This window comes from Sesamum indicum, linkage group LG3 (assembly GCF_026168435.1).
Source record: "Sesamum indicum cultivar Baizhima isolate 11 linkage group LG3, ASM2616843v1, whole genome shotgun sequence".
Lineage (NCBI taxonomy): Eukaryota > Viridiplantae > Streptophyta > Magnoliopsida > Lamiales > Pedaliaceae > Sesamum > Sesamum indicum.
In genome coordinates, this window is record NC_142659.1 from 30,821,414 (window position 1) to 30,845,133 (window position 23,720).

At 37.1% G+C, this 23,720-nt stretch overlaps 4 protein-coding genes and 1 pseudogene across 4 annotated transcripts; 3 read left to right on the plus strand and 2 right to left on the minus strand.

Moving 5' to 3' along the window:
- The first annotated feature begins 214 nt into the window (after nucleotides 1–214).
- Nucleotides 215–3,268, plus strand: LOC105159460 (uncharacterized). Its single transcript, XM_011076536.2, has 5 exons — nucleotides 215–491; nucleotides 1,272–1,462; nucleotides 1,666–1,764; nucleotides 1,885–2,036; nucleotides 2,707–3,268. Exons 2-5 carry the CDS (start codon nucleotides 1,295–1,297, stop codon nucleotides 3,092–3,094), a joined length of 807 nt encoding a protein of 268 aa, XP_011074838.1. The 5' UTR covers nucleotides 215–491; nucleotides 1,272–1,294; the 3' UTR covers nucleotides 3,095–3,268.
- A 442-nt stretch (nucleotides 3,269–3,710) lies between these two features.
- On the plus strand, nucleotides 3,711–7,871 carry LOC105159461 (putative L-ascorbate peroxidase 6, chloroplastic/mitochondrial). The gene is made up of 11 exons (XM_011076537.3): nucleotides 3,711–3,996; nucleotides 4,075–4,224; nucleotides 4,793–4,913; nucleotides 4,984–5,084; nucleotides 5,175–5,262; nucleotides 5,898–5,965; nucleotides 6,047–6,133; nucleotides 6,929–7,003; nucleotides 7,097–7,174; nucleotides 7,259–7,363; nucleotides 7,611–7,871. The coding sequence occupies exons 1-11, from the start codon at nucleotides 3,817–3,819 to the stop codon at nucleotides 7,623–7,625; spliced, it is 1,068 nt and encodes a 355-aa protein (XP_011074839.1). The 5' UTR covers nucleotides 3,711–3,816; the 3' UTR covers nucleotides 7,626–7,871.
- A 947-nt stretch (nucleotides 7,872–8,818) lies between these two features.
- On the plus strand, nucleotides 8,819–17,630 carry LOC148788889 (uncharacterized; annotated as a pseudogene).
- A 57-nt stretch (nucleotides 17,631–17,687) lies between these two features.
- Nucleotides 17,688–18,959, minus strand: LOC105159607 (protein DOG1-like 3). The gene has a single exon (XM_011076720.3). It carries the CDS (start codon nucleotides 18,791–18,793, stop codon nucleotides 18,005–18,007), a length of 789 nt encoding a protein of 262 aa, XP_011075022.1. The 5' UTR covers nucleotides 18,794–18,959; the 3' UTR covers nucleotides 17,688–18,004.
- Nucleotides 18,960–20,517: 1,558 nt separating this feature from the next.
- Nucleotides 20,518–23,250, minus strand: LOC105159462 (two-component response regulator ARR17). The gene is made up of 5 exons (XM_011076540.3): nucleotides 22,848–23,250; nucleotides 22,484–22,632; nucleotides 21,375–21,452; nucleotides 21,198–21,265; nucleotides 20,518–20,964 (listed from the first exon to the last, which is right to left on the minus strand). The coding sequence occupies exons 1-5, from the start codon at nucleotides 23,020–23,022 to the stop codon at nucleotides 20,667–20,669; spliced, it is 768 nt and encodes a 255-aa protein (XP_011074842.1). The 5' UTR covers nucleotides 23,023–23,250; the 3' UTR covers nucleotides 20,518–20,666.
- Between the last annotated feature and the right edge of the window lie 470 nt (nucleotides 23,251–23,720).

Consider the following 23,720-nt stretch of genomic DNA (forward strand, 5'->3'; position numbering starts at 1 on the left):
TGAAAAACTCAAACCCCTTGCAGGAGATGTTAGCTACACTCTACCTTACCAACAACACATGCACGTATATGTACAACCACATTAGCCAAATTGCAATATTATATAGGAGACAAGGTGACAACTTTTGACTTGGACATTTTGTCCTATTGTAAGACTAGATTCTAAATTCCCATCATTATCATAAAATAGGACGGATTTGACATTGTGTGGGTTGGGATATGGGCTGGGCCTGGAATGATGTGTTTCCCTTTTTCTTCTTTTCGTTCATATGGAATGATTGCCTTTTCCCCCACTCAAAACTCCAAGGCCCAAACGCTATATCTGTTCATGGATGAGCTGTGGCCCAAAAAATTTAAACTCCAGCTCACTGTATTTATCTTTGAAGAATTGAAACAGCCCAAGCCACTGTGAAATTTCTTGAAAACCCATTGAGACACTGCGGTTTCCATTTCTCCTCACCGCCGGCGACGAATTCTTCCAGCTACGCAACGGTATGCTTCTTGCTTACTTTTTCTTTTTAACTCTTAATTACCTTTTTCTCTTCGAGAAACTATTCGTTTGAAACACCGGTATGGATCCGGGTCGTATTGCCGCGGACCCTGATTTGGGAATTGCTTTTATGTGGAATTTGATCCCTTTAGTAGTTACTGTGTGTTGAATACTGTAGGGGGACTGCTTAGTTTTCAATACTTTATGCATCTGAGAATGTATATGGATGTCGAGATCATGGATATGTCCATGTTGATCTGAAATGTTGTTTTAGATGAAAAGGGAAAATTTAGTTTTTGCGTTGATATTAATTCCATTAGGCTTCTCGACAATCCTGAACTTTTATTTGTAAGTATTTCAGTTTGTTATAGTTAACTTCGAGACGAAGAAAGTATAGTTCTTAATTCTACTGGCAGTATTGGGTTTTCGACTAGGCTGCAAGTGGATTAAGTGTAGAATTGTATCAAACTCGAGTCCTCAACATAATGTTTATGCTGTACTGTAAGGTTATCATGTCAGATCTGAACTAGCATTTTGTTTATGCTGAAATGATACTGCTGACATCAATATATTAAATGATGCTAGTAGAGTCAGCTTTATTAGACCATAAGACTGAATTATTAAATATGAAAGGTGTTTTTGGATTATAACCTTATGGGAAATATGTGAGTTTTATGGTTGCTTGATAGAGTTTTTCGCATTTTATCATTGTTGTTTAAGTTTGTCTTCCTTCTTGCTTCATGGATACCTCTTCCCTCATTGCATGCTTCTTGCCCTTGCAGATTTTACTTGATTCTACAGGAAGATGTATGATAATCTTGGAGCACAACCTCGGGTGCCTGGGCCACCCAACACACAGGCAAATCCTTTTGGGAATGCATTCTATGGTGCAAGTTCAGGATTCATTAAAGGTGGACTGGGTGCTTATGGAGAGAAAATTTTAGGATCGAGCTCTGAATATGTACAAAGCAATGTAAGAGCTTATGTGGCCTGAGGCTCTAATAGAATTTCTCTATCTTAAGCTCTTGAGGGCTCTAGCTAAATTTCCCAGTGCCTCGAACATCAATAGTTCTACATCATGCTGATGAGAGAGAACTTCATAGTTATTTTCACGTGGATTTAAAGTTTTGGTAATAATTTCTCATTTCTTTTATTATTTAATTGTTTTGCAAACAGATCAGCAGATACTTTTCTGACCCTCAATACTATTTCCAAGTTAATGACCATTATGTGAAGAATAAATTGAAGGTTGTTCTTTTCCCGTTTCTGCACAGGGTAACATCTTGATCCTCTATAATAATTTTTGGTTCACTTATTTTTAGTTGTTTCTGTTTCTTGGTGGTTATGGTGTTCCTTTAAGACTAGTATGTTCTCTTGCTTTTTAATCTCCATCAGGGCCATTGGACAAGAATCAGTGAACCAGTCGGTGGCAGGCTCTCCTACAAGCCCCCTATTTATGATATAAATGCTCCAGACTTGTACATTCCTTTCATGGCATTTGGTACATATGTGGTTCTTGCTGGCTTATCATTAGGTCTTCATGGAAAGTAAGCTTCATATTTATTGGTTCTTAGCATAGTATATTTTAAGAATTGAGTTCATCTGTTCGTGGCTGAATTATGATGGAAAATTTGTTTTGCAACTTATGGTGGAATATTTTGACAATGTTCCTTCATTCTCTTCTTTATCTAAGGTGTATGTCTGTCAAATTACCTATACCTTCCTTGATGTCTTCCTAGTGATGTTTGAGGCGAGTAATCTTTAATGACTGTCCTGAATTTTGTTCTTGATAGTATAATTCCCTGTTTTTTCCCCTGTATGCTTTCATCTTATTCCTCTAAACTCTAAAGCAAACATTATATATGTAAATACATTTAAGATTTGAACTCAGTCTCGGAGTTATTAGAAGTGTCAATTTTCTTCTAGAAGACTATTTGTCGCCGTAATCTTCCTTTGTGTAATCACATGAAACTTCTTGGTAAATGAGATTAAATAATTAGATCAGAGGCTGAGTGATGAGATGTGGTCATCCTAACTCTTTTTCCCAACTGGTCTCTCTCCGACTTTTACATGCCATCTTTAATTTTTCCTCTCTCTATGCATGACTCTGTGAATATAGTTTCCGCTGTTGTCTATACTTTTCTCCGGTTTTGCCTGCTGCGTATTGTTAGAATAGTTTTGCTTCGTTTGGTCTAATAGTTCTACATTGCTTGCCAGGTTTAGCCCCGAAGCTCTAAACTGGCTGTTTGTCAAGGGGCTGGTAGGCTGGACTTTTCAAGTTGCTCTGCTGAAAATGACATTGTTCTCCTTGGGTAGTGGAGAGGCACCTTTGCTAGACATCGTGGCATATGCCGGATACACCTTCACGGGATTGTCTCTAGCTGTCTTGGGAAAAATATTTTGGGGCTATGCGTACTACTTTCTGTTGCCGTGGACGTGCCTGTGCATGGGAGTTTTCTTGGTGAAGACAATGAAGCGAGTTCTTTTTGCAGAAGTGAGGAGTTACGATTCAAGCAGGCATCATTATCTGCTGCTCTTCATTGCCTTGGCGCAATTTCCACTCCTCATTTGGCTCGGCAACATTAGTCTTAATTGGCTCTTCTAAACTGTATGCATTTCAAGTTGCAGTGAAGGAATTCAAAATGTGACGGTCTGAAGAACTAGTTTTTGGCTATCTCATTAATTTGTTCATAGTCTTCTGAATTGCTGTCCTTACATTACAATCTAAGCAGATGTATTTTCCAATTTCCAGGATAATATACATGCTTTTAACACTAAAGTCATTGACAGAAGTAAAGGAAATGAATCTTGATAGTTGTCGGACATTGACACCGTGCCATTGTCAATATCTGCGCACTTGGGAACAGAAAGAAACAAAGCAGCAGGTGTAGTTGGTCTTGGAATCTAGTTGTAACATTGCGACATGACCTGATCGTCTCACTTGGTCCGGTGAAGCCATTTTATGCCCAACGTCGTGAAATCTAACATCTGACTCTTTCTCTTTAAAGTAAATTGAATTTCCTGTTTTTTTTACCTGTGAATAGCAAATTGTCATTTCTTGCAAGATCAAACATTCACAGGATTTTTATGAGTATAACCGAATTTTTTAACGAAGGAACAGGAGAGGAAAAGAAAAGTCTAAGATAATTACTTTTCAACCTTTTCTTGCGGAAAAAGAGGGGGTACAAAAGTCTAAGATAATTATTTTTTAATTTTTTTTCTGGGGTTTTGACTTGATAAAACTTGAGGAGAACGAAACTGGAGAGGTTCCTTCCGCCAAGCACGACGCTCAACGCGGACTCCCTATACCCGAGGGGAAAATAGCCAATGGCTGATCGTCTGACACTCGCAACTCCATCAGCTATGGCTTCTGTCTCCGCCGCCAGAATCGCCCCTCGCTTCCTGCCTTCCGCCAACGCTGCCGTCGCCAAGCTCTGCTTCCGTTCTCCTCTGGAGCTCAAATCCCTCGGATCCTCCTCTCTTTTCTCACCCCTCTTTCTTGCTCAGGTACACGGAGTCGCTCGATATCAATGTTTTTGATTCATGCATTTTACTTAGTTCTTGTGGTTTTCTTCTCTCTTTTAGAAGAGCGCTCTGCAACGATTACCTAGTTCGAGGATTGGGTATTCGACGGCGTCGTCACCCAAATGCTTTGCGTCGGACCCTGAAGAGCTGAAAGTTGCCAGAGAGGATATCAAAGAGCTTCTCAAGACGAAGTTCTGTCACCCTATTTTGGTAATTTTTATTGTTTTCACTCGTTTCCTCCTCCTTTTTCCTAAAGATTACGAATAAGATGATTGTTGACGGCTGAGTCTACTCGATCGGTTGAATAAATCGTTAGAGGATGTCTTTTATATGCTTTTTGCTCATTAGTTGTCGGAGATTGCTTTTCTTTCTTATAGATTAACCCTTTTGCTGTCTTCGAGTCCAAAGTTTAAAGGGGTTTAGTTTACGTTCTGGTAATAGCCATTTATTTTAGGCAGAAAATGAAGAAAATGTTTTCAGATTTACTGGGTGAAATTGGAATATGAGGTGCAAGTTAAATGAATTTTTTTAACATTTGACATTCCCAAGAAAGGAGAGATTAGAGTTATTCCTGTAATGTGATTAGTCAATGTAGAAATGAATCTCCTACTAAGAATTATCTTCATAGTAACAATGGTTTATTCAGCTGTATGACTCTTGTTTCATCAATGGAATCAAACAAATTTTAAGTGATACTCTTGATTTGTGGACTACAGTTATTATGTAAAACTAATATTAAGATTTGCAAGCATTTTGATTTATAAGCATTATTGTATAGGTCCGGCTGGGATGGCATGATGCTGGTACATATAACAAGAATATTGAGGAGTGGCCACAAAGAGGTGGTGCTAATGGAAGTTTAAGATTTGAAGTTGAACTGAAACATGGAGCAAATGCTGGTGAGCTATTCGCCTTTTGAGTTGTGTTTCTTGTTCGATAGTATTTTGCCTGACAGTTTGGGTTGTACAGGGCTAGTTAATGCTCTCAAACTTCTTCAGGCCATCAAGGACAAGTATTCTAACGTTACATATGCTGACTTATTTCAGTTGGCCAGTGCTACTGCTATAGAGGTTATCCCTCATTTTAGGTTGAATCTTATCTTATAGAGAAAACTTAATTGAAGTATTGAACAATGATTTATGATACATTTAAAATTGCAGGAAGCTGGAGGCCCAAAAATCCCTATGAAATATGGAAGAGTGGATGTCTCTGGACCTGAACAATGCCCAGAAGAAGGGAGGCTACCTGGTAAAACAACTGTAGCAAATCTTATTTTATGCATTTCTAGAAGAATGAACATTGTTATGCATGGGATATAAACATTTGGTGATGTCATGTCAGAGTCTAGTCCCGTGAATCTTGTTTGGTAGCCATGAAAGGTTGATGTTTTCACATAAGCGAGGTCCCAGAGTAGACTGTAGGATATGAATTTTCAGAAAATATTGAAATTGTTATATAGGTAATATCCAAATAAAACTAATAAAGTATCTGCAGCAGCACTTCGATCATGAAACTTCCAAATGTAGAGAGGAGATCAGGTCGGCTTTTTTGCCAGCATATTTTGGGTCCACATAGGGAGTTTTGCATTTGTAAATAGAACACCTATCCATATTTAGCAGACGAGTAAATTCTTTGCTTCGTCCTTGAGACATCTTATTTGAATAAATTTTATCTTTGTTATATGGCAGTTAATAATTACACGAGACACTTGTTCTCTAATGTCATAATTTATGTTGTTTGGATAATTGGATTTTCCTATTATACAGCGTCATGTATCTCCAAGATGTGTACTATAATTTCTTTGTTCTTATACAAGAACCTATGGATGCAATTTTTCCCTATGTCCTGTTCAAAGTTAGCTACTGACATTATCCATTATTTAGATGCTGGCCCCCCTTCCCCTGCTGCTCATTTACGTGATGTCTTCTACCGGATGGGACTGAATGATAAGGTAATTGGTCGTTCTAATTTAACCTAATATTTGTCATTGATTGGTTATAAATATCTTGTTGATGAACTTTCTGCTGTTCAGGAAATAGTTGCTCTCTCTGGTGCACACACTCTTGGAAGGTCCAGGCCAGATCGTAGTGGATGGGGCAAGCCAGAGACCAAATATACGGTAGAAAACAGCACAATTGATTTGATAGTTTACCTGTTATCTGTTGGTCATTGCGTGCTCTAGTGTTAGAATTTTAAATGCTGCACCTGCCTTATATGATGATGAAGCTAATGCTTGTGGAATAGACCTGGAAGAAGTAAAGTATAAGGTCGTTCTGTCATTTGGCTATTTCACCTTGAACAAAATGCTGCTACTTAGTCAGATTAAGTCGATATGCAGAGCATAAACTTAGTCAAGCTACAAGTGATATAGAGGCAGTGGATATTTGAGGATACAAAACACTGAGATAAGGTGAATTGAGTGATTAAGAAACAATGATATGGACGAAAAAAACGAGCAGGATGAGGTATTTGATAAGTTTTCATACTAAACTAGAATTAAAATATAAGATCGTCATATCAATGATTTCATTAAAGCTATAAGTACTGAAATGGGAGCTACACCGAATTCTTTTTGGATACATCCAAAGGTCATTAGTCACTTCACGTACTGGTTAACCATGGGACAAACAGAAGTAGCCTCTGATCTAGATAAGTGGGATGAAGATTGATCCATGTAAGTGGGATGAAGATTGATCCATGTAATGGGGATCACAAAAACATGTGATGAGGCCTGTCGGTGTTGCTATGTTATCTTTATTTATTTTTTTCTTTTTGTGTTTTTATTTTTGCTTCTTTAATTGGCATTCACATGATCTGCTTTTTGCTAGCAGCCTTTGCTAATACTCTTAGCCATGAATACCCAAGATAGCTTATTTTTATGTGGATATTAAGCTGCTATTCTTTTTTATGGCAGAAAGATGGACCAGGGGCCCCTGGAGGGCAATCATGGACAGTGCAGTGGCTGAAATTTGATAATTCCTACTTTAAGGTGCAAAATGATGATATCTATTTTCATTTTTTGATTTTTCCAACCGAAGCTACCGACCTCCTGCTCTTATGCATAATTGATTACAATTTGTAGGATATTAAAGAAAGAAGGGATGAAGATCTATTGGTTTTACCTACCGATGCTGTTCTTTTTGAAGATCCTTCTTTCAAGGTAAAATTAGATAAAAGAACGTCATCTCATGAATTTTCTTTATATTTTATGCCTCTTCTGATTCTTCAAATTACGTTTATGCAGGAATACGCCGAGAAATATGCTGTAGATCAAGATGCATTTTTCAGAGATTATGCGGAAGCTCATGCTAAGCTTAGCAATCTTGGAGCTAAATTTGACCCTCCTGAGGTATTTATCCCATTTCTTTTGCTTTCTAGTTTTGTCTTTTGTCGCTAATACATCATTTTAGAGTCCAATAAAACTCACAAACGAGCTTTAATTTGCTTTCACAAACTTTATTTGTTTCAACCTCCTTTTCGGTCAATTCACCCAAATATATACCCAAATATATCACCCTTTCACTCATGCCTTCAGATTCGTTTGAAATTTATCATTGTAGTCTGATTACTTTCTAAACTTATAAATATTTCTGCAGGGTTTCTCCATATAGATGCAAGAATCTACCTTAAAATTTTGTGGCAGCCAATTACTCCACGGGAAAGGTTGTAGTTCTTGACAGCTGAGAGCTTATTTTGCTTCTTTTATACATTAAAGGTTTGCAGCCTGCAGGACTAGACTATTTCTTTTTGTGTGCTGTTAACGAGAACACTGGTGTTCAAGCTATATTACAAATTTGTGGGAACAACAAATTTAGATCTTTGATGTTTTAGTGAAGAAAGAAGAATAAGTTCATGAAGCTTTAGTTATTATACATCTTTGCTACTAGCAAAGAAGTTAAGCTGATCAAAGGGCCGTATTCTGGTTATCTACCAAAATAGACACACTCGGTATTCAAAATAAAGCTCATTTGTATTGGGATTAGGTTAACAGCTACACAGGTAGTTCATGGATAGTTGAATGCAGATATATTTGCTTGCCAGATTTGATATAAAATCAAAGCTCAACAGCCATTACCCTTCTTGGTAGTTTAACTTTCCAAATTGGGGCAAAAAAGAAGTGGGCCATAGGCATCCCCCTGAGTTTGGATGGCCGACTTACCCCAACCAACAGAGGCTTATTTTGAGTTAACCAGCTTGATGATTCATGTGGGCTATCTGGATTAGAAAATTTTGAAATTGGATAATTTTGCTTTCAATTTCAAATTTTGTTACATACTTTTAATTAAACTCGAAGAACACGTACTTGTAAGGGTTCGTATTTATTTGCTCTTAACAATCCCGATTTTTACTTTCTCATGCCAAAATTCTTAGTAACAATCATATAAATCCAGTTCAATATCGATGAAAGGTTACATTGGTACATAAACGTCCACTATACATTATACAATGAGATATTTTAGATTATGAATATACTTTTTTAATATTTAATTTGAGAGCATGATAAAATATCCAATCAATTTAACCATTCTTGAACCTTAAAGAGAGAGTTGTATATAATCAATTTAACATTCCCGAAGATTAAGGAGAGGTATTAGTATCCAATTTTGTGTTGCAAATTAATTCTTATCCTTTATAAAAGTTTCGCACTCGCCCTGGAACTCATCTATGATCATCAAACTTTTTATCTTTTGCATTATCACTTGGACGTCGCCCTGTGCTGAATTAATTTTGCCACCGCCTTAGACATCCTAAATAAAATTCCCATTTTCCCTGTTTCCATATGCTTCTCAGCATGATATTTCCTTAGTCCTTTCTCAATTATCTGCTTGTTGAAGTTCATTCTGTCGTCCACAATGGGATTGCACTGCATTGCGTCAAGAATACCGCAGCGGAAGCACTCTGCTACAGTATGAACACTTTCCGTGACACTTTCTTGACATGGGATGTAGTGGGTCTAAGGCGGAGGAGTTGCCGCTGGTCATTCGCTGCCGTCACCGGCGGGAGCTTATACGGGTAGCCGCTAGACACCGCTACGATCTCGCTGCCGCCCATGTGTCCTACTTCCGCTCGCTCAAACATGTCGGCGATGCTCTACGGAAATTTGTTGACGAGGAGTTAATTACTACATCCCCTTCTTCTTGTTCCTCTTGTTTCTCCCCATCTTTGGTTTTCCCTTCAGCTTCGACGATGAAAGCAAGAATGCTGGTGAACCACTGAATTTATATGATGATGAGGATGAGGAGCAGGAGTCGCATTTATATCTATCTGATTCTTCTTCTGATGATGATGGGAATCCAGAAGGTGATTATAAGTATCAGCATCATGCACATGATTCGGATGACAGCAGGCATGATCAGCACCACAGCCATCGCCCACATGTGGACAAGGAGAAGGATTTGATAAGCGAGCAAAGGAGGAGGAATCTCCATCTCACCACATGGGTGGTGGTTCTTATGGGTATGGTACTGGGGATGGGTTGATTAATGGCACGTATGTATACCCGTTTTACCTGCTGTCGCCCCGTTCTTACGAGGAGCCTTATATGGATCCCACCTAAAGGGAATGTGGCAGCGATGGTATTACTCCAATAGTTCGAATTTAAACCACATGAGGAAGTCAATGAAAACGGTGGTTCAGGAGCCACCAGCGCAGCCGGCGTACGGGTACTTCGATTCATACTGGAATTCTCCAGCTGGGTATGGGCATGGATACTGTCCCATGTGTCTAGAGGTGGTGAATTTGGGAACAGTGAGGGTGTCAAAGTGAGTCCACGAAAAGAGACGCCACCTCCTCCACCGCCAAAAGCGTCAGCATGGAACTTTTTCAACCCTTTTGATGTGTTTAATAGTTGGTATACGGGTTTTTATTCAACTGGGAGATACGGCTATAGGTTGAATTTTAGGAGCCCCGGTCGAGGACTCGAGAGATGTGAAATTGGCAACGGAAATCATAGAGTAGTTCATTGAAGAGAGATTGAAATCAACAAAGGAGGGTATATCTCTGGTTTTATTCATTCATTTTCAAAACGTACAGAGGGTGGGGTATATATACATATTGCTGCTATAACTGCTTAAACTGTTATTTCCTCCCTCTATGTCTAATTCTTTAAAACAGCAACTTTAATAAGCGTTCTTTAACTCATAAGAAAAGTTGCTAATTCACTAACAGACTCATGCTCTTCTTGGTGTGCTTGTTCGCGTGTTTAGGAACACGCGATTTTGTCCTGCTGTTCTTCCCTCACTCTGTTCTTCTGAAATACAGTTGTTGCACTGCTGTTGTATCATTGTTTACACGCCCCCCTCAAGTGGGACTTGTCAAGATATTGATGAGTCCCAACTTGATTATGAGTGAAAGGAATTTAGGTCCAGGCAAAGCTTTTGTAAACAGATCAGCTGGTTGGTTCTTGGAGGGTATGTGCTTAGGTAGCAAAAATCCTTGCTTATACTTATCCCGAACTAAATGGCAATCGATCTCCAAATGTTTAGTCCTTTCGTGGAAAACTGGATTAGCCACGATGTATAAAGCCGCTTGGTTGTCACAAAAGAAGGGGATAGGAGTAGGAGACTCAAGTTGGAATTCCTTGAGTAAGTTATGTATCCAGATGAGTTCACATGTAGTGGAACCCATGCTGCGATATTCTGCTTCAGCACTCGATCGAGCTACTGTTGTTTGCTTTTTGGTTTTCCACGATATCAAACTATCCCCTAGGAATATACAGTAACCGGTTAAGGATCTCCTTGAGTCCTTACATGCAGCCCAATCTGCATCACAGAAAGAAACTAAGTCAAAATTGGAATCTGCAGCAAAAAACAAACCTGTGTGCATTGTTCCCTTCAAGTATCTGACTATGTTGAGTGCTGCATCCCAATGTCCTTTGCATGGCCGTTGCATAAACTGACTTAATTGCTGCGTGGCATAGCATATGTCAGGTCTTGAAAATCCTAGGTAGAGAAGCCTACCTAAGAGTCTCCTATATTGTTCAGGATTTGTCAATAGTTCATCCTCATAAGCTGTAAGCTTGAAACCTGCTGGAAAAGGAGTGGTGGTGGCCTTTGCTGATGCAAGTTTAGCATCATCTACAATATCCTTTATGTACTTAGCTTGAGTAATGGTGATACCTTGTTTAGACCTTGCAATTTCTAAGCCAAGGAAGAATCTGGCTTCACCAAGGTCTTTAATAGTAAAAAGACGATCTAAATATAGTTTAATTTCTGAAAGAGTATGTTCAGATGGTCCTGCAAGAAGTACATCATCCACATATACTAACAAGCAGTAAAAACCTGTAGATGTTAGCTTAGTAAACAAACAGTAATCATGCTTACACTGTATGAAACCATAACTTTCTAATTTGGAAGTGAATTCTTGGTTCCATTGTCTTGAGGCCTGTTTTAATCCATATAAAGATCTTTTTAATTTGCACACATAACCCTTTGGTATGTTGGATCCTTCAGGGGCTTCCATGTATATTTCTTCATCAATAGTACCATGTAGAAATGCATTGTTTATATCTAATTGATGTAGATGCCAATTAAATTTTGCAGCAAGTGCTATAAAAATTCTAACTGTGACAGCCTTTGCAACAGGAGAAAAACTATCAAAGTAGTCTATTCCTTCTAATTGGTTATATCCTTTAGCTACAAGCCTAGCTTTATATCTTTCAATAGTGCCATCTGGTTTTAGTTTCAGTTTGAATATCCATTTGCAACCTATAGTTCTTTTGTTTTTAGGTAATTCTGTTATTTCCCATGTTTGGTTCTTTTCTAAAGCCTTAAGCTCTACAAGCATAGCATCTTTCCATTCCTTTTGTTTAATAGCCTGATTAAAAGACTTTGGTTCTTGTGGTAGAGAAGCAGCAGATAATAAGCAAGAATGAATGGAAGTGGGATAGGAGATATTAGTCATATTCTGATGATCTGAAATATTAGAACAAATATAGTCCTGTAGTTTGGTTGGTCTAGTTGTAACTCTTGTGGATCTTCTTAGAATCTCATTACTATTTTCTACAGGATTATTTTCCTGCTCTGCTGTTAAAGACTCTGTACTATTATAATCCTCTTGTACAGTAATATTTTGTTCATTATCATCAGTGGTTTCTAGGTTTAGATCAGTTTCTAAGTGAGGTAAAGAACATGTAATGGGGTCACTTTGATGTCCTACATATGGAAAAACATTCTCATGAAACACAACATCTCTTGAAACAAGTATGGTTCTTCTTTCTAAGTCATACAATTTGTATCCCTTTTTATTAGCGGCATAACCTAAGAAGACACATTTAAAGGCCCTAGGATCAAATTTGGATTTATTAGGGAAAGTATTAGTAGCAAAACACAAGCATCCAAAAGTTTTAAAAAGAGTATAGTTCACAGATTTATTATGCAATACTTCATAGGGTGTTTTCCAATTTAATATAGGTGTAGGAATTCTATTTATTATGTATGTCGCTGTAAGAATGGCATCTGTCCAAAACATTTTTGGTACGTTGGATTGGAACATTAGGGACCTAGCTACTTGAAGCAAATGTTTATGTTTTCTTTCAACGATCCCATTTTGCTGAGGTGTATGAACACATGATGTTTGATGTATTATTCCCATTTTCTTAAAGAAACTTTGACATTGTTCTCCCATAAATTCAGTACCATTGTCACTTCTTACAGTTTTAATCTTCCTCTCAAATTGTGTAAGTATCATGTTATAAAAATCCATAAGTATGTTCACAGTATGTGATTTAAGTTTCATTAAGAATGTCCATGTAGTTCTACTGTGATCATCTACTATAGTTAACATATAGGAGCATCTAGATAAGGAATATTCATTATATGGGCCCCATATATCTATGTGCAAGAGATCAAAACAGTGTTGAGATATGCTACTGCTGGCATTAAAAGGTTGTCTTTCTTGCTTAGCCTTAGGACAGATTTCACATAAGAGTGGCTGATCATTGCAATCTTTCATTAATCCTGTATGTTTCAATACATTGAATGAAATATGTCCTAGTCTATTATGCCATATTTGTGATGAAACATCATGAACACTAAGGGCTGTTTCTTGACAGGTTTTGATAACAGCATCTATGTATCTCTTCTCAAAGGAGTGTTTCTTGAGAACATATAGTTTTCCTAACATGCTTGCTACTCCAAGAACTTCTTTAGTCTTGTGGTCCTGCATAACACAATAATTCTTTGAAAATATGAAACGAATAGAGGAAGAATTGCATATTTTACTAATGGACAATAAGTTGAACTTTAAATCTGGCACAAGGAGAACGTCTTCAAAATAGATTTTGTTAGGAAAGGTTACAGTCCCTGAGCCCTTTATAGAGTGTCTAGTACCATCTGCTAAATGTATACATGCATCAGACATTTTAAGTTTGGGTTTATCAAACAAATCAGAGTTGTTGCACATATGAGCTGTTGCTCCACTATCCAAAATCCACATATGAGAATCCAAATTATTCAAAACAGAATTTTCAGAGATTTTACCTGAGAATTCAATATCATTCAAGTTGGCAGAGCTTGATGTTTGTGCTTCTGAAGCTCCAAAATATTTCTGTAGTTCCGTCCTTATGAGTTCACTCATTGATTTCTCATCTACCACACTGTGCACATTCTCTTCAATTTGTGCAGCTGCTGTCAATTTATTGTTCATAGTTCCTGACTTCTTTCTTTGATCAACCAACGTCTTATACCAGTCCGGATAACCATATATTTCGAAACAAACTTCCTTTAAATGGCCTGATTTGCCACATTGTTTGCAGACTTGGTTTCTTTTATCTGCAAATGATTTCTTTTTCTGAAATTCTGGCCTTTTATACACCTGCATTGCCATGATTTGAGATGTATTTGGCGGCTCTTCTTTCTCTTTCTCAACTCTGAGAATCATGGCATAAGCTTTACTAACACCCGGTACTGGATCCATCATAAGAATCTGATTCCTCTCATGATTATACAATTCATTCAATCCCATAAGGAATTGAATGGTCTGATTATGGCTGTTGATGTCTGCTGATTCTTTGGCTGCCCCACAGGTACATTTTGGTGTGTAGGTTATGGAAGATAATTCATCCCACAGTTTCTTTAATCTTGAAAAGTAGGCAGAAACTGTTAGGGAGCCTTGCGACAATACACCAAGTTTTTTCTTCAATCGAAATTCCAACGGACCATTACTTTGTCCGAACCTGTTTTCAAGCTCAACCCACAACTCTCTTGATGAGTTAGTGTACATGAAACTCTCAACTATATCACGTGAGATAGAGTTTAGAATCCATGAAGTGACCGTAGAGTCCGTTCTATCCCACTGTTCCCATTCTTTGGTATTTTCTTCCGGTTTCTTTGTGTCTTCACTGATGAATTTCAATTTCATCCTGGATCTCAGTCCCAATTTTATTGATCTGCTCCAGGACAAGAAGTTGGTTCCATCTAGAGGTGCAGTGACTAAGGTCAGCCCTGGGTTGTCATTGAGCTGCAACTTGAGTATTTCTGCATCATCGGCCATTCTTGAACTTTTCTCTGTTTCTTGCAATTGGTAATATAGTGATCTTGGTTTTCTTGGTATGAATTGTTAAAAGGAATCAGAGACCATCAATGATGGCTCTGATACCATGTGAAATTGGCAACGGAAATCATAGAGTAGTTCATTGAAGAGAGATTGAAATCAACAAAGGAGGCTATATCTCTGGTTTTATTCATTCATTTTCAAAACGTACAGAGGGTGGGGTATATATACATATTGCTGCTATAACTGCTTAAACTGTTATTTCCTCCCTCTATGTCTAATTCTTTAAAACAGCAACTTTAATAAGCGTTCTTTAACTCATAAGAAAAGTTGCTAATTCACTAACAGACTCATGCTCTTCTTGGTGTGCTTGTTCGCGTGTTTAGGAACACGCGATTTTGTCCTGCTGTTCTTCCCTCACTCTGTTCTTCTGAAATACAGTTGTTGCACTGCTGTTGTATCATTGTTTACAAGAGATGTGAGGGAGATGGAGGGAATTCCTGATTTGGAGGAAGAAAGTGGGAATGAGGTGTACAAAGAGGTCCTCAAAGGAAAGAGAACAAGTTCTGGAGAGAGCACTCGTGGTTCTAGAGCAGTGCCAGTGCATAAACGCAGTGGGAGTAGTTCAATATCAGCAATGGCAAGCGTAAAGGCAGTTCAAGATCAGTGCAATTACGTAAAAGTGAAGGCAGTTCCAGAGCAGTGCCTTCATCGAGTAGTGAGGAAAGTGAGAAACCGTCAATATTGTCGTCACCACTGGAGAGTAATGGGAAATCATTGGCTGATCAATCCGCAAAAGGTATGGCAAGTTCAATAAGCAGTCCACAGACTCTAGCCTGGAAGAGTGTGGATGAGGGTTCTTTAAAGAAAAAAGCGGCAATTTTTGAGGTGGAGGGGACATCAAAGCACGATGCTCACCCTTCCCCGTTGAGTACTTGTGACTGTGCTATCACCTCATGCCCGCCGGGATTTGCGTGAGATTGTGGCTGAAATCAGAGATGATTTTGAGGTACCTTCTTCACCATTTTTTAATTAAATATTATATAACATTTAATATATTTTGTTAAATATATTGAATTATTCATTAACAGTTTTATAAAAATAATTCTAATTGGAATTAAAAATGCTATAGGAGGAATGTTGATGATGATGACATCGATCATTTTGAATTTGATCGCCAATCCACTTTCTTTTGACTATGTATGTATGTCTTAAGCATTTCTACAATTAATTTATGGATTTGATGTTACAAAACTTTTGGTGTAATATGATATAGTAATTTGTGATGCTTAATCGTTTTTATAATTTTACTAATTTATTGAGAATTTTTTAAGCATGTATAACATATTTGCTTCGTATTGCTATATTGAGAATTTTTTAAGCATGTACAACATATTTGCTTCGTATCGCCCGACAATATCCTGATACGCGGCGACCGATGTTGAACAATACCAGAAGATATACGCTGATACCGCGACTTTGAACCATGAATATCTGGAATGGGGATCACTCTCACCATGGCCCTTATTTTCAGAAGGTTGAAGGATATTCTCCATAATTCCCCTGATTTGCCTTATATTTCTTCTTCAATGAATGATATGTATGTCTCATAGCTTAGTTTTCAAAGTGAAGGTATTATGAATTGATATGTTCATGCACTTAAACAATAGCCTCAGTTATGCTTTAGAAAAAGAAAAATTGAAATGTGGATGGCACTCCTTTTCTATTAATTCAATGCTGTCTTTACTGATAGGCTGATCAGAATGTGGAAGGCAATGCTCAAGTGCCATCAGAAGCAGTTTCAAGCTATCATGGAGAGTAAATGTGTAGGCTCAAAGTGAACACTGCTGGTCTCCAAGCAGATTCAAGCTCATCCATGGCTGCCAGTGAGCTTGAAAAGGAGCTTCGTGTCTGGTGCCATCATTTCAAAGATTGGATTGGCCTTCACGGTCTTATGTTGAATCTTTGAATGGGCGGCTTTTGCACTGTCTTTAATTTGAACCAGAAGAGACTCCTGATGGAACTGCACCCTGCTCCCAAGGCCAGCTTGGAGCTCCTCCCATTTTCATAGTTTGCAATGATTGGCACCAAGCAATGGGAGCCATCTCCGAGGGAAGGGTGGTAATGCCCTGAATGCCTTTGCTGCTAGCTTACATCAATTATGGAAAAAACAAGATGAGGAGGGGCATCAAAGGCTTAAACCAGAATCTTTCAAAGGATTATGAGAAACTGCTCAGGACGCGTCTAGTGGAGAGGGAAAATGGAGCAAAAACAAGATGCAATGTCAGACTCAGCTGGATTATTTACGTCCCATTAGGTAGTGGAGTATTCCGACTAGATGATCAAAAGTTGAGCTTGGAGTCTTTGAAGCTGAGATTGGCTGAAGAGAGAATAAAGCATAAGGATGCCATAAAGTTGGTGGGGGATGCAGCTGCTAGTAGTTTACAAGGGGGCTTAGTTCCAATTTTTAAGGCATTGGAGAACTACACTTCAGAAGCTCTGAAAGCACATGAACACGTTAGGTTACAGCATCCTCTGCAAAGCTTATAGTAAACGTAAATCATCGAATTGCTGCATATAAAATATACAAGAAGCTATACATGAGACAAGTATGTTAGTCGAGGATGTAATAGTCGAAGATGGTTCTCTTTCACTTCTCAAAAATGAGGGAACACCTCAACAAACACAAGACATCCAATCATCGGGTCATATCTATTTCAAATTTTCACCAGCAAGGAAATATCAAACACCTTGTTGGAACCAAGAGGCTAGAAGATGTGAAACAAGACACATGCCATTCAGAGGGGCTGCTTATGCGCTTCTTAACACCACAACTGGCAGCGAAGGTTCATTCCATCATTTGCCGTGTGCCTTCTAGAAGTGAATTGGTAGGATTTTGTAGATAAAAAGATTCATTTATTGGTTTATTTGTTGTCTAGTTAAGGCGCCGGTGTCCGAGAGCCAAAATATTAGCTTGAGATTTACAGAAACATCTTTTCAGCTGAATTGGTAGGATTTTGTAGATAAAAAGATTCATTTATTGGTTTATTGATTGTCTAGTTTAGGTGCCCGTGTCGAGAACCAAAATATTAGCTTGAGATTTACAGAAACATCTTTTCTTGCTGACTTCATTTGTCCTTGGATCCATGGTATCAACATTGTCAGTTAGTGGTGTTATGAATATTTATCCCTGCGTAGAGCAACTTAAGTATTACACTGTTTCTTTAATTGCTCCACAATTTCAACTTTGCACATCTCAGTTTCTTGCTCCATAATACACGTGGGGTTCTCTTGCCCGGGCATGCATTCAGGAAACAGTTGAACAAAAACAAGAATTACAGAAATACATATGAGACGCATTTGCTGTAGGAGTACATCTGAAGAGACCAAATACATAAAGATGGAGTCTCCGGCCCCCGTTGCTTATTATAGCTTCCAACATTATATCTTTATTGAACTTTGCATCTCTAGTAGTTGGATATATCATCAAACAGCTCGGCTAGCTGCTTGTTTTCCTCTCTTCTTTCACCTTTCCCCAGTCATGGATTCTCAGGTGCAACTCCGCAGCAGCGATCAAGAAATGAACCGCCTGGATTGGAGACAGGATGTCGACAATGCTTTTGAGTGTTTTCAGCCTCAGATTGTCAGCACTCTGCACAACCAACTGTAAATCTTTCTCCTTGTGCTTCAGAGTCGAGTCCACTGCTCGAGCCATCTTGCTGTTATTACTCTGACCCCCTTGCGTCCGAGCTAGCTCGGACACATCATGGCTCAGCTCAACCATCTCCCAGTCAGCCGCTCTCTCCTGCCGCTTAGCCACTTTTTCAGATATCTCCCTCTCTTGCTGGATTGTGATTCTCTGCAACTTGTCCATGCGGCTGAGTTGGGCCGATGACAAGTCGCTCAAATCGCCCATATCCACACCCTTGGTCAGCTCGGAAAGCTTGGCCTCGAGTTGCAGGCCGGATTTGGAGTAGAGAAGGTGAAATGCAGCGGATGGCCTCCATCCACCAACCCAATTGAAAGCAACCTCTAAGCCAGTCTTCCATGGGGCCGACAATATGAGAAGAACATCTGTTTTGATACTCTTTGATTTGACCCTATAATACTCTTCGTAGTGAGATATTACACGGTCCACCAAAGCAGGAAAAGATGACGAAGGTGAAGGTTTTGTTGCAGTAGTGATGAGGTCGTGGAGATGGAGGTTTTGCTTTTCTTTCCACCTTATATAGAATTCTTCAAAGTTTTTTCGATCTAACACTGTCCCATTCTCGAGCGCCAATGCCATCTTGCTGTGTGCGACCGAGAGACCGTTCTGGTGTGTGTACGAGGATCAGTGAGTGATATTGGAGGAATTCAGAGTAGCTTGGTTGGTTGTTTATAGGCAACGTTTGCTAAGAACTGAAGTAAAAGATGTGAAGTATAGAAAGAGTTTGCATGAATGCAATGCAAGGAAGTTGGTTATTAATATTTATAGATAGATAGAGGAAATGGATAGGATACAAGAAAGGGTATGGTTCGCTTTTGTAGGTCAGAATGGGATACAGTATAGAATGCGTAGATAGCGAAAAAAACCCATTAAAAACGGGATACGTATGCAGTAACAAGTTTTCAGAATGTCGGGCTCTCTCAACCATGACTCTTAACAACGCTGTTAGTGAGACACGGATGCGTCGACGCTACGCATAATGTTGTGTGTTGGATAGAGTTGAATTCCGGGTCCCGATGGTCTGCTAGGTTTTTAGAATTACGAGGATTTTGAGATCCACTGGTATTTGTTCATAAGGTCGTCATCTATTCATTTGCATTTTACACCAATGCACTTCAATCTTCAATTCATCGTCGTCATAATAAGACACTTTCTTCCCACCTTAACCCATGAATCTGTTCGTGTCGTGTCGGCCTTAGCGTTTAGATTCTTGAATGTGAAGAAAAATTTTGATGAGTTACTTGTAATTGAAGTTTATCAATATTTTCAATCATATCTAACTGATCTAAATTTTCTTTCTTTTTTTCAGAAAATACTATTAATAAAAGTCTTGAATGAGTTTCCTTAATTATATAATATATATATATATATATATCATATAATCAATGTAAAGGAGATTATCTTACATCAATTTTTAACCTAAATAGAATAAATTCTTATGGTGAGCAGTGAACCACAAATTTGTAGAAGAAGTGATTTTGCAGAATGCACAAAAATGCTCAACTTTCTCCTAATTACCTTCATTTTATTCAAAACTTTATTAGTTTTTTTCTTATTTATCAATAAGAACATTAATTGAACTATAACTTCCTCATAGGTGTAGTTTCAACGTTGGATTTAAAAAGAATAATAATTAAATTTACATATGTATCAATATTATCTATTTGAAATTCATAATTTTAACACATATTTTCAAATATTGAATTAATTTCTGAATTGAATACTTTTGATCAAATGCTATTTTGTGAATATGTTGAAATTCTTTTTTTTATTATGATTATAATAAATTAGTAACTTATTTTGTTTAATTAATAAGTAATTGTATTTAATTTAGGCCATCAATTTTGAAACTTTGATTAAGTGAACATATTTTAACATCGATTCTATTACTATATTTTTCATATATACAACTTAAGAGGGAACGATCATGTTTAGTCAACCAATATTAAATAGTCTCATTAGCTGGTCATTGATTAAAAATGCAATAAGTTAATAACTATTTTTAAAATATATAATTATAGTTAATTTAGAGCATTAATATGAAGTATTAATTATATTACAATATTTTAATTATTCATTCCATTTTTGCGTTTTTCCATGTATACAGCCTAAGAGGGATGGGCTTTAAAAATCTTATGAGTTTGTTCTCTTATTTTCAAGAAATAAAAAAATTGAATGGCTTAAATTTAGATTGAATTTTCATTAAAATTTATTAGGCTGCTGTAAAATAGCATATATACAATTAGGGGTTTAAATTCCTATAATTTTGCATAAAAAAGTGGGATCAATTAAGAAACTCTCTCTTTCAAAATAATAATAATAATAGTAATCATAATACTCCAAATAAGAATTCCTGTTAATAATTTACACACTATCACTGTCGTGGTTAACCTTAGTTAGTTGCAGTGATTGTGCATACATAATTAAATTAAAATGGTAGGTAGGTAGGTAGCTAGGACACAGGCAATTCTTGGACTCGGGGCCTTCTGTCGGAGAGATCCGAAGTTGTGGAGAATGTCTTCCTCTTGTTAGTATTATTGTTACTGCAGTTGTTGTTATCGTTTTCGGTGTCTTCTTTGTTAGTGTTGTCGATGTTGCAGATGGAAGTAGTAGCAGCAGTAGTGTCGTCGTCGTCGTCGTCGTCATGGCAAGGATGCCCAACCGTATTGAGCAGATGCGAGTGAAGTTTCCTTAAATCCGATAGCTTCACAGGTTTCAACAGGAATTCTTCTGCACCTCCTTCCAAGCACCTGCACATGTAATCAATCAAATTAACACACCCCATTTTTCCATTAATAAACAAATCAAGTTTGAACGGATTTTTAACCAATTATTTTGAAATAAACACGCATATGTATCATAATCAAATATATATATATATATATATCGGTATCGTGTTACTTATAATCAATCATCAAAAAACATTGATATATATGTAAATGACAAGGGGAGAAAAAGAGAGATGTAGTAGTTGAGGACATACATGTTGATTCTTGAAGGTACATTCTCGGACGACATAACTACAACAGGGATGTCTTTCCAGGTAGAGTCCTGCAACTCAAATATCAAATTTAATGTTAAGAGAAATGTGGCATGTGGTTACTTAATTAACCCAATAATATAATTAAGGTCTTGTTTTGAAGGGCTAATAATTAATAACCTTGATTCTTTTGAGCAAATCGTAACCACTGATTCCAGGCATGCTGTAATCTGTCATGATCAGGTTAACTTTCGATATCTGCAAAATAAATAATTCTAATCAATATTAGCTTGGAATTAGTGACAGATTTTTATGGGAAAAAGGCAGCAGCAGTTTAAATACAAAGGAGGAGGTTGTAACTGTACAGAAGAGAATTTTTACCAGCTTTTATTTAACTTTTACTACAGGTTTTCGTACGTTAACTCATGTCCTAATTTTCTAACATCCTTCCTTCAATCATGGACGTTGCAACTGAAACCTCTTTTAGGGGACTGCAAAAACCTAAAAAACCTTTATCTCTGCATATTATATAGTCAACTTTTCCTAATTAGGAGTAGTTAAAAATATATTTAATTATAAGAGTGTCTGAATTATAAAATTTAAAACATATATATATATATTATTTTTTTTTAAAGAAACTTTTAAAATCTTAACATATTATTTGGAAAGTTTATAATAAGCTCCTTATCTAAATTTTACGAAAGTTTTAGTACATTTTATAAAATATGTTAAGAAGTTTTTTCTACTCACTCATCCAACATTCCCTGGCTTGCTAATTAATCTCCTATGTTAGAGGGGCAACTTTTCTCCCAAAAAAAATGATAATTAACACATACATTAATTAATAGATTTCCATGATTAATACTCAACCATATATATATATATATATATATATATATATTGCCACTCCAGCTTACTTATCCTTAATTATCTCAAAAACAATTGAAGCCTTAATTACTCCTTTGAATTGCTAAATATATACAGAGAGACAAAGAGAGAGTTAGTAGTATTAATCAAATTAATTTTCTATAATTGTTTCTTCATTACAGATCTGTGGAATAAACAATTCTGTAGAGAAATAGAACAAAACTGGAAAAGAAAAGGTATAAATTGATTTAAGTATCAAAATTCTGCCTACGTACGTACAGCAGTAAAAATGTTCCATGTACTTATACTGCAAAATTGAACCTTTGAAGTTAGAATATTCAAGATGTTGGGGCTTCAGTTTCTTTCATCTTTAACTGAAAAAACACTGTAAGAGAAATAAAAAGATAGCACTAATTTCTTACCTCTTGCTGAGATGACTTTGACGGATCAGACGCACAAGAAACTGTTGTGGATGATGATGATGCTGATCTTTCACATGATTCATTATTTTCCTCAATGTGTAGCAACCCCAGATACTCTAGAGCCTTATCTCCAGAATCCACACATGTAACTGCCCATCATACACATATAATTTTATATATGCTAAATCCAAAGATTCAAGAAAAATACTTACATATATATATATATAGAGAGAGAGAGAGAGAGAGGAAAGGAGAGAGAAAAACAGTGATGATCAAGAAAGTTTACTATCCCATGAAGAAATGCAAGTATTTTGATTATGGAAAAATTGTAGCTCAAATCGGGGTTATGGTATATTATGTATACCTTGATAGGAAGAAACCGTGAGGAGCCTTTCCAAGAGCTTTCTGTCAATATGACTATCATCCACAGCCAGAACATGAAAATGTTGCTGTTTTTCCTCCTCCTCATCATCATGTTCATATTCATGCTGCTGCTGTTGATGACTAATTGTGGAATCAGCTGCTGAATCTGAATCCATGAGATAATATTGACGAAGATTAGTGGTGTGTATATATATGGTTTAAAGATGATGGATCAGAGGGCTTGACCAAGTTAAATTAATTTGTTGTTGTTTGTGATGATGAAATTCAAGTGTGGGTGTGGGTGTGGGTGGATGGAGAGTGTCCGGGCGGGCGTAGGTTTTTATTGAGTAGTTGAGAAGCAAAATCTGCGTGTGCACAACATGTTATGTATTGTGTTTATTACTACACAGAAACAACAATAGATGGTGAGTGATCTTTCTCACTAGATTCTCTTTTCTCTTGCTACAACTACTCATGCTCCCATCCTCCTCCTGGGCCCCCCACTCTCTCTCTCTCTCTCTCTCTCTCTCTCTCTCTCTCTCTCTCTCTCTCTCTCTCTCTCTCTCCTTTTTAATTCAATTTGAATTTTCTATATTTATTATGTTTACTTCTAAATGAGGTTACATCTTATATAATTAATATTCCTTACAAATCTATACATATTTTCTCATGATATATGTTAATTATAGGAGTATGTATATATATATATATATATATATTGAATTTGGAATTGGGGAAGGGGTGTTGGACTTGTGAACACGCCGACTTAATTTTACGCTAAAAAGTGTAATATATAAAAAGATATTGGGAGGAATTTGAAGTTAAGATTGATGGGGAAAGCGTAAAAGGATATATATGTTAGGATTGATTTTCA